At 46.3% G+C, this 16,160-nt stretch overlaps 1 protein-coding gene across 1 annotated transcript in view; it reads right to left on the bottom strand.

Moving 5' to 3' along the window:
- Positions 1–15,882, bottom strand: part of KCMF1 (potassium channel modulatory factor 1) — an 82,182-nt gene extending 66,300 nt beyond the window's left edge. Inside the window, exon 1 of the mRNA XM_030827370.1 lies at positions 15,531–15,882. Within this exon, the coding sequence (XP_030683230.1) occupies positions 15,531–15,546 (16 nt within the window). The 5' untranslated portion in view covers positions 15,547–15,882. The remainder of the gene's footprint in view (positions 1–15,530) is intronic.
- Positions 15,883–16,160: the final 278 nt, after the last annotated feature.

The raw sequence follows: 16,160 nt of genomic DNA, 5'->3' as shown, positions 1-16,160 counted from the left end.
TTTTGCATTTGTAAATGATGGGGTGGGGGGAACTTAGAATAATATTTGGTGGTGCCTGAAAATTATATGAAATTCAAATTTCAGTAACCATAAAGATTTACTAGATCATAGCCACGTTCATCTGTTTATACAAAGTCTTATGGCTGCTTTCATACTACAACAGCAGAGTAGAGTAACTGCAATCAAGACCATGTGGCCTACAAAGCCACATTTGCTATGTGGTTCTCCAAAGAAAAAGTCAGATGGCTTCTCAACTAAATATGAATGAATATGGGCTTTGGTCTCTGATAGAGTTTGATTAAAAATCCTGGCTTTCTCTCTTACTACCTATGGGACCCATGACAAATAACCTAACCTCTCTGAAACTCAACTTCTTAATTTGTAAAATGGAATAACATATGCCTTGCTGGGTTGATCTTAAATTTTAAGCCTTTAAACTGAGGTCTCTGCTGTAGGAACCAGTCTAAAAGTTCTTGGTACAGAGCTTAATGTTAAGAACCCAGACCTAGGTTTGAATTCCAGCTCTATCAAACACTGTGCCATCTTGGGCAAGGTACTTAACTTCTCAGTGCATTAATTTCCTAATCTACAAAACTGAGATAATGATACATATCTCATAGGACTGTTTAGAGAATTAAATGAGTTGGTACATGTGAAATGCTTACAACAGTGCCTGGCACATAGTAAGCATTCAATAAATATTAATATAGCAGATGCTTGGTTAATATTAAGTTTCTCCCCTTGCTGCCTCTTCATCTACTCTACTTCCCACCCCCATTCCCAAGAAGCCTACTTTTTTTTTTTTTTTTTAATGGAGTTTCATTCTTGTTGCCCAGGCTGGAGTGCAATGGCGCGATTTTGGCTCACCGCAACCTCTGCCTCCCAGGTTCAAGCGATACTCCTGCCTCAGCCTCCCGAGTAGCTGGGATTACAGGCATGCGCCACTGCACCTAGCTAATTTTTTATTTTTTATTTTTATTTGGAGACGGTGTTTCTCCATGTTGGTCAGGCTGGTCTTGAACTCCCGACCTCAGGTGATCTGCCCGCCTCGGCCTCCCAAAGTGCTGGGATTACAGGTGTGAGCCACTGAGCCCAGCAGAAGCCTACATTTTTAAAGGAAACAGACAGGTAAGTCAACACTCACATGACAAGTGCTATTATACTATAAAAGATGTCTTCCAAGTCAATACACAAGCAGGGTCCTCCTCTTAGCTCTGATTGGGCTGACCCTGACTCCTCTGTTTCTTGCTTCTAAATATGAACCTAATTCTCCCTTCTCTATGCTTTCATCCTTAGAAATCTAGCCTATCCCCAAGCTTCAATGTAGAAGGCGAGGAAATTCTTAAATCTAGCCCCAATTTCTCTCCCCTGAACCCCAGAACAGTATTTCCCACTTCTGATTTCTATCTAGTGGCCTACCATCACCTTAAATTCAAAACATCAAAAGCTGAAAATGATTCTTTTTCCTGTCTCTCCCCTCCTAGCTGCCCAATTTACTAGAAGAACCTGCAATTCTTCCGGCACTCTGGCTGGCTGTCCTGCAATTTATACTTTATTATTTGCTATTTCAACAATAAGCCTTTATCTTAAGGCATCTTTTTTCTTTCTATTCCTACGACCATTGACTAATTCACGTCCTTTTTATTTCAAGCTCAAGTTCATTCCAGCAAAAAGGTCTACAGGTCTCCCTGCCACAGGCACAGGCACCAATCTCTCTCTCACATACTACCATACCAATCTTCTTAAGTGATACCAATTTTCATTGTTCCCTTTCTCTGCTTAAAACTTTGAATGCACTATTCCTTCCTCCATCCCACAGTCTGTATGGGAAAAGAACAAGACTGACCTTCACGTGGCAATCAAAATCCTTCACTTATCTACCTTGCTCCCACCTCCACTTCTTATCTACTACGATAAAAAATACCATCACCTTACATTTATGCAGTGCTTTATCTAATTTAGAAAACCTTCTAACATGCACTGCCACTTCATCTAGACAAAGGCCTTAGAGAGTAGCTAAACAGGCATTAGTGTCCTTCTTTAACAGATGAGAAAACAGACTACTAGCATTGAACCCAGGTCCGAACAAATAAGTCCCTGTCCCACCACTTCACCCTTGGAACCTTAAATAAGTCAATCAACCTTTCTTTTTTCTTTTTTTTTTTTTTGTTTGAGACGGAGTCTCACTCTGTCACCCAGGCTGGAGTACAGTGGCGCAATCTCGGCTCACTGCAACCTCCGCCTCCCAGGTTCAAGCAAGTCTCCTGCCTCAGCCTCCCGAGTAACTGGGATTACAGGTGCCCACCACCACGCCCGGGTAATTACTATTATTTTTTTTAGTAGAGCAGGGTTTCACCATCTTGGCCAGGCTGGTCTCGAACTCCCGACCTCATGATCCACCCACTTTGGCCTCCCAAAGTGCTGGGATTACAGGTGTGAGCCACCGCACCTGGCCCAACCTTTCTAATATACCTCACTCCCACTAACATACAGAGTCTTCTGTTCCAGAAACTCTGGTCTCCTCACTGTTGTCCCACCTACCTCTCTCCAACATGCTGCATGTTTTCTTAGTTCTGCACTTTACCTCCTACATTCTCTCACTTGGCAGATCCCCTTCCCCCAACTCATCCTATAAAAATACGGTACTTCTTCAAGTCTTGAGTTTAAATGCCACCCTAAGGAAATCTCTTCTCTGACACCCAAATAACACCTCATTCTACTTGCCAGCACTACCGAACTTGTAGTAAATGAGTTGACACTTTTAATTGCCCCAGTCATACGAGGGCTATTTTATTTTAAATACTTAGACCTTATTGCTTCAGTCATACCACATAGTTTAGGAGGAAAAATTCTAAGAGTTTTCTATATGCCTCATAGTACCTATCATAATACCTTGCACATAAGGACCCAAAGTTTTAGGTTAGACATCCAAGGCCAGTGTTTTTCAATAGGAGGTGACAATCCATGAATAGAAGGTGAAATCAATCTAGGAGATCACAACTAGTATTTTGGTTTTTAATGAAGCAGAATAGAAAACAGGTATATGTTTCAAAGTAGTGATAAGTACTATTTTGCATTACTCTTGCTTTATTACATATGTATGTGACTACTGCATCAGAATATAAAATATATTTCTCAGTGTTATATTTTTTTAAAAGTTTGAGAGCTGCTAATGTATGTAGATGACCTAGTTTCTAGGCCCAAGGGTATTTTTTTTTTTTGAGATGGAGTCTGGCTCTGTCACCCAGGCTGGAGTGCAGTGACGCAATCTCGGCTCACTGTAACCTCCGCCTTCTGGTTTCAAGCGATTCTCCTGCCTCAGTCTCCCCAGTAGCTGGGATTACAGGCACCCATCGCCACGCCCGGCTAATTTTCGTATTTTTAGTAGAGACGGGGTTTCACCATGTTGGCCAGGCTGGTCTCAAACTCCTGACCTTGTGAGCCACCTGCCTGGGCCTACCAAAGTGCTGAGATTAGAGGCGTGAGCCACCGCGCCCAGCCAGGCCCAAGGGTTTTACGTTCAAACTAGGAAGATTCACTTTCCACCAAACCCCACACTCTTCAGGAAACATCAGTTAAACAGAGTAACAGGGGTCAAGAAAGACAAAGCTTAAAAGAAGGGTAAATGTAGGGAAAGTTTGTAAAGAAATGTTCTTAGAGATGTTTGGGACACAAACTGAGTATGTACTTTCCACCCTCTGCCATTTAGTTAGTCAAAAAGACCTTTCTATAGAAGCAGGGCTTCCAAAATGTGTTTCTCAAAGCATTCACAGTTCAACAGTCCTCAACACAGCCTACAATACAAGGGTGTGCAAGATCTGGCTCGAACTACGCCAACTTCACTTCCTACCCTTTTCCACCCCAATCACTGCCCTCCAGCCACACGGCCTCTGTGCTGTTCCAAGAACATTCCAATTTCAGGACCTCTACACTTGCTGTATCCTCAGTCATATTTTTTTTTCCTTTAAATCTCTCTCATTTAACTACAGCTTTTCCTTAAATGTCCATCTTCAGATAGGCTTTTCCTGACCACCCCATCTAAAGTAGCCCATACTCTGGCCGGCCATGGTGGCTCATGCTTGTAATCCCAACACTTTGGGAGGCTGAGGCAAGAGGATTGAGCCCAAGAGTTCGAGGCCATCCTGGGCAACATAGTGAGGCCCCAACTTCACAAAATAAATAAATAATAGAAGTTTCTTTCTTTCTTTCTTTTTTTTTTTTTTTTGAGACAGAGTTTTGCTCACTGCCCAGGCCGGACTGGAGTGCAATGGTGTAATCTTGGCTCACCACAACCTCCGCCTCCCGGGTTCAAGCAATTCTCCTGCCTCAGCCTCCTGAGTAGCTAGGATTACAGGCATGCGCCACCACGCCCAGCTTATTTTGTATTTTTAGTAGTGACGGGGTTTCTCCATGTTGGTCAAGCTGGTCTCGAACTCCTGACCTCAGATGAGCCACCCACCTCAGCCTCCCAAAGTGTTGGGATTACAGGTGTGAGCCACTGCACCCAGCCTCTGCTAAGCTTCTTTAAGTATAAAAGAAAGAAAAAAATAAATAAAAGGGTTATGAAACCAGTATATGTTAAAAAATAATTTTAAGGTGAAAAAGAAATGAAAAATCTAAGTTCTCAGGAGAGAAACTGAAGCGGAAATCCACAGCCAAGTGTGATGGCTCACATCTGTAATCGTAGCACTTTGGGAGGCTGAGGTGGGAAGATTGCTTGAGCTCAGGAGTTTGAGACCAGCCTGGGCAACACAGCAAGACCCCATCCCTACAAAAAATACATATAGAGTGTGGGCTACTTTATTTATTTATTTTTTCAAAGAAACTTCTATTATTTATTTACTTATTTTGTGAAGATGGGGTCTTACCATGTTGCCCAGCTTTGTCTCAAACTCCTGGGCTCAAACAATCCTCCTTCCTCAGCCTCCCAAAGTGCTGGGATTACAAGCATGAGCCACCATGGCTAGCCAGAGTATGAGCTACTTTAGATAGGGTGGTCAGCAAAAGCCTAGCAGACCCTCAATGCATAAATTTGAATATGTTTTTCAACTGAGGCATTTTTTAAATGAAAATTTAGCATCTCAATTAAAATATGCTGAATGTAAAATTTAAGATTTAAGACTTTGGCTGGGAATAGGGACTCACTCCTGTAATCCCAGCACTGTAGGAGACCAAGGTAGGATTGCTTGAGGCCAGGAGCTCAGGACCTGCCTGGGCAACATAGGGTGACTCCATCTCTATAAAAAATACAAAAGTCAGCCGGACGTGGTAATCCCAACACTTTGGAAGGCCAAGGTGGGTGGATCACCTGAGGTTAGGAGTTCAAGACCAGCCTGGCCAACACTGTGAAATCCCGTCTAAACTAGAAATACAAAAAAATTAGCTGGGCATGGTGGCAGGTGCCTGTAATCCCAGCTACTTCGGGAGGCTGAGGCAGGAGAATTGCTTGAACCCAGGAGGTGGAGGTTGCAGTGAGCTGAGATCGCGCCATTTTACTCCTGCCTGGGCAACAAGAGCGAAACTCTATCTTAAACAAACAAACAAAAAAACAAAACAAAAGTTAGCCAGGTGTGGTGGCACACGTCTGTTCCTATCCACTCAGGAGGTTGAGGTGGGAGAATCTCTTGAGGCTGGGAGGTCAAGGCTGCAGTGAGGTACAATAATGTGCAAACCTAATTAGTCATGATATCAAGATGCTTCATCCACTTATTCTTCTGCTGTCTCTTCTAGCTGAAGGTAATACAACTGACCCACTCTTCTGATTTCAGTTTTTTTTTTTTTCCTAGTAGCAGTGATCAATTTACAGGGATCCATCCATACTTCTTTGCCAATACCCCCCTGGCCACTGGCAAAGTTTGATGGACTGCTGGCTGGCACTGTGGCCATAGAAGAGATGAGACTAGGCCGGGTGTGGTGCTTCACACCTATAATCCCAGCACTTTGTGAGGCCGAGGCAAGAGGATCACTTGAGCCCAGCAGTTCAAGACCAGCCTGGATGACACAATGAGACCCTATCTCTACAAAAATTTTAAAAATTCTTCAGGCGTGGTGGCACATGCCTGTAGTCCCAGCTACTTGGGAGGCTGAGGCAGGAGGATCACTTAAGTCCAAAGGTTGAGGCTGCAGTAAGCCCTGTTTATGTCACTGCACTCCAGTCTGGGTGACAGAGTGAGACCCTGCCTCAAGACAAAAAAAAAAAGAGATGAGGCTAATTGTGTATATGAATTGGATGGACTCGTAATTCTACTTTGCTACAACTCAGAGAGCCAACAACTAAAAACAATTCTACAGGCAGTTACCATGGTTAACAAACACCAAGAGGGCCATCAGGGATGTAGCAGAGAGGGACGGTGGAAGGTGCCTAACAAGGCAATTCATCTCTTGTTCATTTCATTGGGCAGAGTGTTTTCACTTCCTGGTACCCAGCTCTCAAGACATTCCATCAGGCATGAGAGCTGGTTTTCTGTTTCCAACATCCTGAAGCTACATACAGATCCATTTCCAAGCTTCACACCCACCTTGCGTGTCTTTCCTCTGCCAACACCCACCTGGCTGCTGGTCCTTACCAACCCAAGAACAGCCTATCTTTTCCTGGCTCCTCACTTCCTTCCCATGTAATCTAGGTAGTATGTTCCTTTAGGAAACTGTCTGCCTTATCCCAGATCTTTAACATAAATCAAGGCATGGCTAATATGTAAAAATAACTGGCTGGGCGCAGTGGCTCACGCCTGTAATCCCAGCACTTGGAAGGCTGAGGTGGGCGGATCACCTGAGGTCAGGAGTTCAAGACCAGCCTGACCAACATGGAGAAACGCCATCTCTACTACAAAAAAAAAAGAAAAATACAAAATTAGCTGGGCGTGGTGGCGCATGCCTGTAATCCCAGCTACTTGGGAGGCTGAGGCAGGAGAAACACTTGAACCCGGGAGGCAGAGGTTGCGGTGAGCCGACAGCATGCCATTGCACTCCAGCCTGGGCAACAATAGTGAAACTCGGTCTCAAAAAAAAATTACCAAATCTTAAGATGCTCTGATCTGTATACTGCTTATGGGTTATTTTCTCAATTTTAATGAATAACTTCAAAGACTGAAAAAAAAAACCTTATATTTTTAAGGAAATGAAAAACATCATGGTCCTTAGCACAACACTAAAATTAATAAAAAATTAATCTTCTATAAACAAAGACTTTTATTAGGAACAGCATTCTACTTTTAACTTTTATGAATATGCAGTTTAGGGAGTGCTTCCTTTAGGGAGTCCATATTCATCAAAGTAGCCCCACAGCAATATTTATAAAGTGTTTTTTGTTTTTTTGTTTTTTTTAAGACAGAGTTTCGCTCTTGTTGCCCAGGCTGGAGTGCAATGCGCGATCTCGGCTCACTGCAACCTCCGCCTCCTGGGTTCAGGAGATTCTCCTGCCTCAGCCTCCTGAGTAGCTGCGATTACAGGTGCCTGCCACCATGCCCAGATTTTTTTTGTATTTTTAGTAGAGACAGGGTTTCACTATGTTGGCCAGGCCGGTCTCAAAATCCTGACCTCAGATGATCCACCCATCTTGGCCTCCCAAAGTGCTGGGATTACAGGCATGAGCCACAGCGCCTAGCTCATAAAGTGATTTAAAAAACATTATTTCTCACCTTAGCCTTCACTAAAAACTTCTGGAGCTTCTAATTTAAAAACAAAAAAAACACGGCCAGGCGCGGTGGCTCATACCTGTAATCCCAGCACTTTGGGAGGCAGAAGGGGGGGATCACTTGAGGTCAGGAGTTTGAGACCAGCCTGGCCAATATGGTGAAATCCCATCTCTACTAAAAATACAAAAATTAGCCAGGCGCGGTGGCTCACGTCTGTATCCTAGTACTTTGGGAGGCTGAGGAGGGCGGATCACCTGAGGTGAGGAGTTCGAGACCAGCCTGACCAACATGGACAAACTCTGTCTCTATAAAAATACAAAATGAGCCAGGCATGGTGGCGCATGCCTGTAATCCCAGCTACTCGGGAGGCTGAGGCAGGAGAATCGCTTGAACCCGGAAGTGGAGGTTGCGGTGAGCTGAAATCGCGCCATTGCACTCCAGCCTGGGCAACAGGAGTGAAACTCCATCTCAAAAAACAAACAAATAAAAATTAGCCAGGCATGATGGTACACACCTGTAATTGCAGCTACTTGGGAAGCTGAGGCAGGAGAATTGATTGAACCCGGGAGATGGAGGTTGCAGAGATCATGCCACTGCACTCCAGCCTGGATGACAGAGTGAGACGCTATCTCAAAAAACCCAAAAACCAAAAGACAAAAAACCTAGGCAAATATATATGATAGATGTCATAAAGTTGATGTTTTGAAAAGTAAGTTATGATACATGAATTTCTTTTAAAAAGGTTGCAAAGCTTAATATGAAGGGATCTGTTTAGTTATTTCACATCATAAGTTTCATAAGCTGCTGTTGTGAAAAAGTTACCATCTTACAAGATTGCTGCTAAGGCTGGGTGTGGTGGCTCATGCCTGTAATCCCAGCAGTTTGGGAGGCCGAGGTGGGTTCACCTGAGGTCGGGAGTTCAAGACCAGCCTGACCAACATGGAGAAACCCTCTATCTACTAAAAATACAAACTTAGCTGGGTGAGGTGGTGCATGCCTGTAATCCTAGCTACTGGAGAGGCTGAGGCAGGAGAATCACTTGAACCTGGGAGGCATAGGTTGTGGTGAGTTGAGATCGCGTCATTGCACCCCAGCCTGGGCAACAAGAGCGAGGAAAGAAAAACAAAAAAGATTGCTGCTAATACGTCTTAAAATCCTCAGACTAAAAGGAATCTCTTCCAAATTAAGTTCCCGATTTGAAACAAGAACATGTAGTTATGTTTTACTACATTTTAACTTGAACTTGAATGTAAAAATATGGGAAAATGAGCTTCAAAATGAACTTGAAATTATGAAATCAAAGACCCCAGAAATTAAAATGTGATTCATTTTCCCATAAATTGACATTCTTATATATTCTCTATTGAAAGTCAAGGTAAATATAATTTACGACTTATCGAAACTGGAAAAGTTGCTGGGCATGGCAGCTCACACCTATAATCCCAGCACTCTTGAGAGCTGAGGTGGGAGAATCACTTGAGCCCAGGAGTTTGAGACCAGCCTAGGCAATACTGGAAGATCCAGTCTCTACAAAAAAAGAAAAAAAAATAGTCGGAGGCCGGGCGCGGTGGGTCAAGCCTGTAATCCCAGCACTTTGGGAGGCCGAGGCTGGCGGATCACGAGGTCAGGAGATTGAGACCAGCCTGGCTAACACGGTGAAACCCCGTCTCTTCTAAAAATACAAAAAATTAGCCGGGCGTGTTGGTGGGCGCCTGTAGTCCCAGCTACTCGGGAGGCTGAGGCAGGAGAATGGCGTGAACCCAGGAGGTGGAGCTTGCAGTGAGCCGAGATCGCGCCACTGCACTCCAGCCTGGGGGACAGAGCAAGACTCTGTCTCAAAAAAAAAAAAAAAATAGTCGGGTGTGGGGCGCACACCTGTGGTCCGATCTGCTACAGAGGCTGAAGTGGGAGGATTCTTTGAGCCTGGGAGGTCAACGCTGCAGCGGGCTATGCTGGTGCATAGCGTGGGCGACAGAGACCCTGTCTCAAAAACAAAAAAACAAACTGAAAAAGTCTTAAGAATGTCATAATCTGTTAACAGGTTATAGTTAAAGTACAATAAGTTGTAAGAAGACCTGATGGTAAGGATCTTATCAGTGGGAGTCCATTTACATTTCTACAGGGAGGCAAAAGGCATCGCATTAAAATCACATGCTAATTACCAATCTTGGCTTTGCAGTCCCCAAATCCCGAAACCAAATTATTTCTGTCTATATGTGTGCTTCAGTGGCAGATAACATTTTTGAGAAGAGAAAATTAAGGCTGGGAGCAATGGCTCACACCTGTAATCCCAACACTCTGGGAGGCTGAAATGGGAGGATCACTTGAGCCTGGGAGGTGGAGGCTGCAGTAAGCCAAGATCCCACCAATGTACTCTACTCTAGCCTGGGCAACAGAGAGAGACCCTGTCTCAGAAAAAAAAAAAAAAGAGAGCGAGACAGAAAATTAGAAACTACTAAGAAAAGAGTGGTACAACTTTCAAACTGTTGGAGCTGCCATTCTACAACGTATACATATTTCAAAACATCATGTTTTACATGATAAATACATACAATTTTTGCCAATTAAAATAATAAAAAAAAGTTCGGACTAACTAGATTAATGGCCTATGTAGTCTTGTATTCTACATTTTAAAAATAAATAGTATCAGATACTTCTGAGACTAGCACAATATGACCACCTGCTCATTTATCCACTATCATTTTTACCTGTGAAAATCTTCAAAAAGCTACAGAAATTATAAATCAGATAAAGATAAGGACTCTACTTGAAATCTCAATTTTTTTTTTTTTTTTTAAAGAAATAGGGTCTTTCAGCCTCCCATGTAGCTGGGACTACACGTGCACATCACTGCAACCAGCCTGAAATCTCAAATAATTTTACCCAAAATCAAAAGTGGCCCAGAAAGAGCTAAGAAGGTGTCGGGCGCGGTGGCTCATACCGGTAATCCCAGAAGTTTAGGAGGCCAAGGTGGGCGGATCACTTGCGGTCAGGAGTTCAAGACCAGCCTGGCCAACATGGTGAAACCTGTCTCCACTAAAAATAGAAAAATTAGCCAGTCGCAGTGGCAGGCGCCTATAATCCCAGCTACTCCGGAGGCTGAGGCAGGAGAATCACTAGAACCCGGGAGGCGGGGGATGTAGTGAGACAAGATCACACCACTGCATTCCAGCCTGGGCGACAGAGCGAGACTCTGTCTCAAAAAAAAAAAAAAAAGGAGTTAAGAAGGCACTCAAGAAAAAAGTGCTAGAATCACAGTAGAGTACCTCTCTGAAATTTGACAAAATTAGTAGAAGTTGGCAATTACTTTGTCATCAGTGTTTACCCCTTCCTTATGGCATGTTTCACACTGCACTGTGGAAGCTACGTAAAAAATGCATCTTCCTCGCCAGACTTAAGGTAAGGAGCTGCATCTTACTCACTTAGCCCCACATTCCTTGGAACCTAGCAGACTGCCTTACACATAGTAGTGACTGAAAGGTTGAATGACTTAAGGCGACACATGTACCTAGATCCAGGTAATCAATTAGGCTCTAATCTATGCAAGAACATTCATAATTTCATTTTAGCTAATAAGCAGTGAGCAATTTGATAAGTTGCTTTTTTTTATTTGGAAAGCTTTAAAAGTAGATTTTAAGCTCTGAATAACATACTTACATTTTAAATGTATTTGAAAGTATGATAGTGAGACATTTTAAAAAATACATCAAGATAAAAAATGATTGGGTTCACTGTGAACTAGACAGTGTTGGTAGGGTGAACAGAAAGTGGGCGCTAAAGTCTATAAAATGTTAACACGACAAGAACACCACAAAGGGAGTTAAAAGTGGCCCTACAATTCTCACTGGAAAAGTATTAATGGGCAAACAGGAAAAATGTAGAGTACTGCCATCTCTCCACTAAGGGTCTGGAGGGTGGGGAGCCTGTTGCCCACTCCTGAGGAACAATTATTTCCATTCCTCATGGTGCTGCTGGAAAGTGAGGTACGGAGGAGCTGGTTCAGTCCGTGAACTCATTTCCCATCACCCAAAGAAAATGATGGAATACCAAGCCGACTGGCCCCCCTCTAGACTCTTGACAGTTCAAGCTCTATCAACTCTCTAAAGCGCCAGTCTAGGGCAGAGTTGTTTTTTTTTTTTTTGGAGACGGATTCTCACTCTGTCACCCTGACTGGAGTGCAGTGGCACGACCTCAGCTTACTGTAACTTCCACCTCCTGGGTTCAAGCAATTCTCTGCCTCAGCATGAGCCACCGGGCCTGAGCCACCGCGCCCAGCCCGCCACCAGCTTTTATATAGCCCGAAAGTTAAGAATGGTTATCTGTATTTTTGAATGGTGGGGGTGTCAAATGACAAATCGTATTTCATGACACATGAAAATTATATGAAATTCAGCCAGGTGCGGTGGCTTACGCCTGTAATCCCAGCACTTTGGGAGGCCGAGGCAGGTGGATCACGAGGTCAGGAGTTTGAGACCACCCTGGCCAACATGGTGAAACCCCATCTCTACTAAACAAAATACAAAAATTAGCCGGGCGCAGTGGTGGACGCCTGCAATCCCAGCTACTCGGGAGGCTGAGGCAGGAGAATCATTTGAACCCGGGAGGTGCAGGATGCAGTGAGCCAATATCACGCCACTGCACTCTAGCCTGGGCAACAGAGCAAGACTGTGTCTCAAAAAAAAAATACATATATCTATAGATCTATATCTATATAGATATATGAAATTAAAATGTCAGTGTCCACGAATAAAGTTTTAACTGGAACAGAGCCATGCTCTTTCAATTACAGGTTGTCTATAGCTGCTTTCGTACTATTACAGCTTGCTAAGCCTGCAATGTTTGCCACCTGGCCCTTTACAGAAGAAGCATGCTGACCCCTGGACTAGAGCATTTCTCTATGCTCCTGGTTGCACTGCCTTTCTCAGAGGCACTGCTTCACAAGGTTGAGCCTCCAAGCTTGACAGGTGTCCAGCTCAGGACTGTGTCGTCCAAAGTTACATTAATAAAATCATAGGATTTAGTGTAATTCATTAGAGCGGGTACAAAGACAAAGTAACATACTACCTGCACACACAAGGCCCTGAAAAGGAAGCACCAAGCAAGTACAACATGACAGTCTTGTTCAAACCTTTTACCAGACTATTACATCCAGTTCAGGGTCACACTACTGAAAGAAATGAGAACTACAGAGAATTTGGAGGTGGACAGATGACTGAGAGCACAAAAATTACACCACTAAAGAAACACTGAGGCTGGGCACGGTGGCTCACGCCTGTAATCCCAGCACTTTGGGAGGCCGAGGCGGGCGGATCACGAGGTCAGGAGATCGAGACCATCCTGGCTAACACGGTGAAACCCCGTCTCTACTAAAAATACAAAAAATTAGCCGGGCGCGGTGGCGGGCGCCTGTAGTCCCAGCTACTCGGGAGGCTGAGGCAGGAGAATGGTGTGAACCCGGGGGGCAGAGCTTGCAGTGAGCCGAGATCCCACCACTGCACTCCAGCCTGGGCGACAGAGCAAAACTCTGTCTCAAAAAAAAAAAAAAGAAGGAAAGAAGGAAAGAAAGAAGGAAATGCTGAAAGAAATGGGATTCGTTGGCCCAAAAAAGGGAAAGGTAAGAAAAGAACTAACAGCAAGGGTGCCAAACACTGTATTTACTGATAGGTCAAAGTCTTACTGATCACAATAAGGACAGTCTGAATTAATATTCCACAAAATATGTATCTAATGAGTTAAATGTGATTCATGAGACTGCTATTCCTGTCTTAGGCCATAAACTAGACCCTTGAAAGATAATCACTTGTCGAATATTGTACTGTAAGTCTTCAACAGATGTATTTAGGTATGTTCGTTTTTCACTAGGTATGTTCTATTTTCTGACATTAACGTAATTTACTAGGAAAGGTGTGCTACTAGTGTGCTGAGGTTCAGCAATATTCAAGTAACTAAAAGGTAATGTAAGTTTCATAACCACACACCTTTGCACAGGACCAAATGGAGGGAAATGGGCTTAAATTACAGAATATATGTTACCTTCAAGAATGTTCCAAATATGAGATTTTAATTACTCTAACAGAGCACTGGGGGTGAAGGAATTTTCTTCCCAGGACACTTCAATTAGAATGCTCGTCTGGAACTATCTGTATGCTTTCTTAGACCAAGGAAAATGGGTCTGAAACACTCTTCCATGGCTGTGATTCTGTAACTAACTCTCTCAGTTTTAAGAATAAGAGAGCCTGCAGCCATTGCTCGCTTTTGTTTTGTCTTGAAGGTGGTCAATGTACACAGGACTACAGTTTAAGATAAACCATAATATCCAAAATTGAAAATTGATTGTAACTTTAATTACAAGTTCTTAAAATTACAGAGATAAGGATACATTTCCATTAAGCAGACGAAGTGGGGAAAAGAGGCATAGCTTCCTACTTCTGTGTTCCTTTCAATGAGGTTAGGTACCTCATTATTTCAAAATGTCCAACACTTACTTGAATACAGTAAGTACTCAGTAAATGCTTTGCAAAGAAAATATAGTATATTTCATATTAGTTTTGTAACTTTTAAAATACAGAATCGGTGAACACAGAATGTTGAGTCAATTTCAACGTCGCAATTAGTAATGCGAATTTTGAAACTTGTTCTAAATACAATTTTAATCAATCTGAGTTTTTCAGTCTTGAAATTCTAAGGTCTGTATTTCCCAAAGAATATCCTTCCCATAGTGCTAAGCACACACTAAACTGACTCACTAAACTTTCTCCACTCCTACATCACCTATACAGGATTTTAAAATCAGGAGTACACAAACTTTCAAGCCACTTCTACAATCTTCTATTAACCTTAGCAGGACAAACTTTTCGCCAAGACTCTTAACACTTTTTATCCAAACACCTGTAGTAGTGAAACAAAGAAAACACAACCCCCTCCTCCTTTTCTAAACCATATGGCAGTAAATTAAAGTTAACTTATTTCTTACCAGCTCAAAGCCTATACATAGACCCTAAACATTTGTCTCTTTGTGCCCTGGGACTGCGCTTAGAGCTGCTTATTTGCAACTGTACTCCAATCGTGTTTTCAAATCACACAACAAGGTCCAAAACGACCCCCGACCATGAACAGACCTCACCATCGTCATTTTCCAAAACCTGGTCTGGTAGGCAGCACATGCCGGCGAGAGCACCGGGGCCGCGGCGAGCGAGCCCTGCTCCGCCTGGGTGACTTAGCAGGGAGTTTGCTTGCTGCAGCGGGGTCGGATCCACCCCGGGAACTTGGTTACCCGAGCCCAGGGACGCGCCGAGGCCTAGCCGCGAGGCCGGGGCGGGCTCCAGGCGGCGAGGGCTTCCCGTCCCCTAGCCGCAGAGCCTTCCCGCCAGCCCCGCGGTCGCCCGCAGGCGGGGACACTCGCCGTCGTCTCCCGGCGACCGGACGCGCCTGCCGGGTCCCGGGCCGGCTCTTTTGCCTCCTGCTGCTGCCCGCGGCCCGGCTCTGCGACCACACCGGGCTCTTCCGGGGCGGCGGGAGCGCTAGGCCGCGCTAGGGCCCGCGGCTCCTGAACCGGCCGGGCGGGCCTCGGCGTCCGGTATCAGTCCCGAGGGCCGAGCTCCCGCCGGTAACGGGCCCCGCCGCCTCCCCTCCCCCCCCGCCCCATGACAGTGCAAACCCTCCGGCCGCCCGGGCCGCCCCGCCTCCAGCACCAGGCCCAGCTAAGGGCCGCGGCCGTGGCGGCAGTAGCGCCGCGGCTCTCCGCCCTCGCTCGCTGGCTCCCGGGTCCAGCGCCTCGGGCCCGGCTTGGGCTCGGCCAAAGTCTCCGCCGCTTCCTGGCCGCCCTCCGCCGCGCCCGGCCCGGGCGGGGTAGGCCGAGGCCCGGGCGGTGCGGGTGGGGGCGGGGGCTCCTCTCACCTTCATGTCGGGACATCCTAGTTCAGACGGTGGCGGCGCGGCCCCTCCCGGGCTCCGGCTGCAGTGTCCCCCGCGGGGTCCCGGCGCTGCCCGCGCCGGCCGGCCGACTCCCACTCGACTCCCGGGCTCGGCCGCGGGGGCGGGGTGGGCAGGGGAGCGCTCCCGCGGCGGCGGCGGCGGCGGCGGGGAGGCGGCGCGGGGCGGGAATGGGGCCGGGCCTGGTCGGGGCTGAGCTCCTCCAGGAGGCGGGTCCGACGCCGCGGCTCCGCCGGCGCCCGCCGTGACTCCGGTCACTCTCGGGCCTGCCGGCTCCGGGCAGCGGCGCGGCGCTCCGCAAATCCCGCTCCTCCCCTCCCCCGGCCCACCCCCCGCCCCTCTCCCCGGGCTCCCGGCCGCCGCCTCCTCCTCCTCTTCCTCCTCCTCCGCCTCCTTCCGCCGCCCGCACGCCAGCCCCGCCTCTCACTGCCCTCGCCGGGCCCAGCCGCCCGGAGGCCCCGCGGCCGGCGGTCGCGACGGGGGCGGTGCGGCGACGGCGGCTCGCGGCGCGGCGCTTGCCCGCGCTAGCCAGCAGGCTGCGATCGGGCGCCGGTGCCCAGCCTCGGCCTGGCCGCCGCCGCCGCCGCGCCGCGC

The sequence above is a fragment of the Nomascus leucogenys genome, chromosome 14 (assembly GCF_006542625.1).
Source record: "Nomascus leucogenys isolate Asia chromosome 14, Asia_NLE_v1, whole genome shotgun sequence".
In the NCBI taxonomy this organism is placed as follows: Eukaryota; Metazoa; Chordata; class Mammalia; order Primates; family Hylobatidae; genus Nomascus; species Nomascus leucogenys.
Note: the sequence above shows the minus strand (reverse complement) of the source record. Positions and strands in the feature narration are given on the sequence as shown.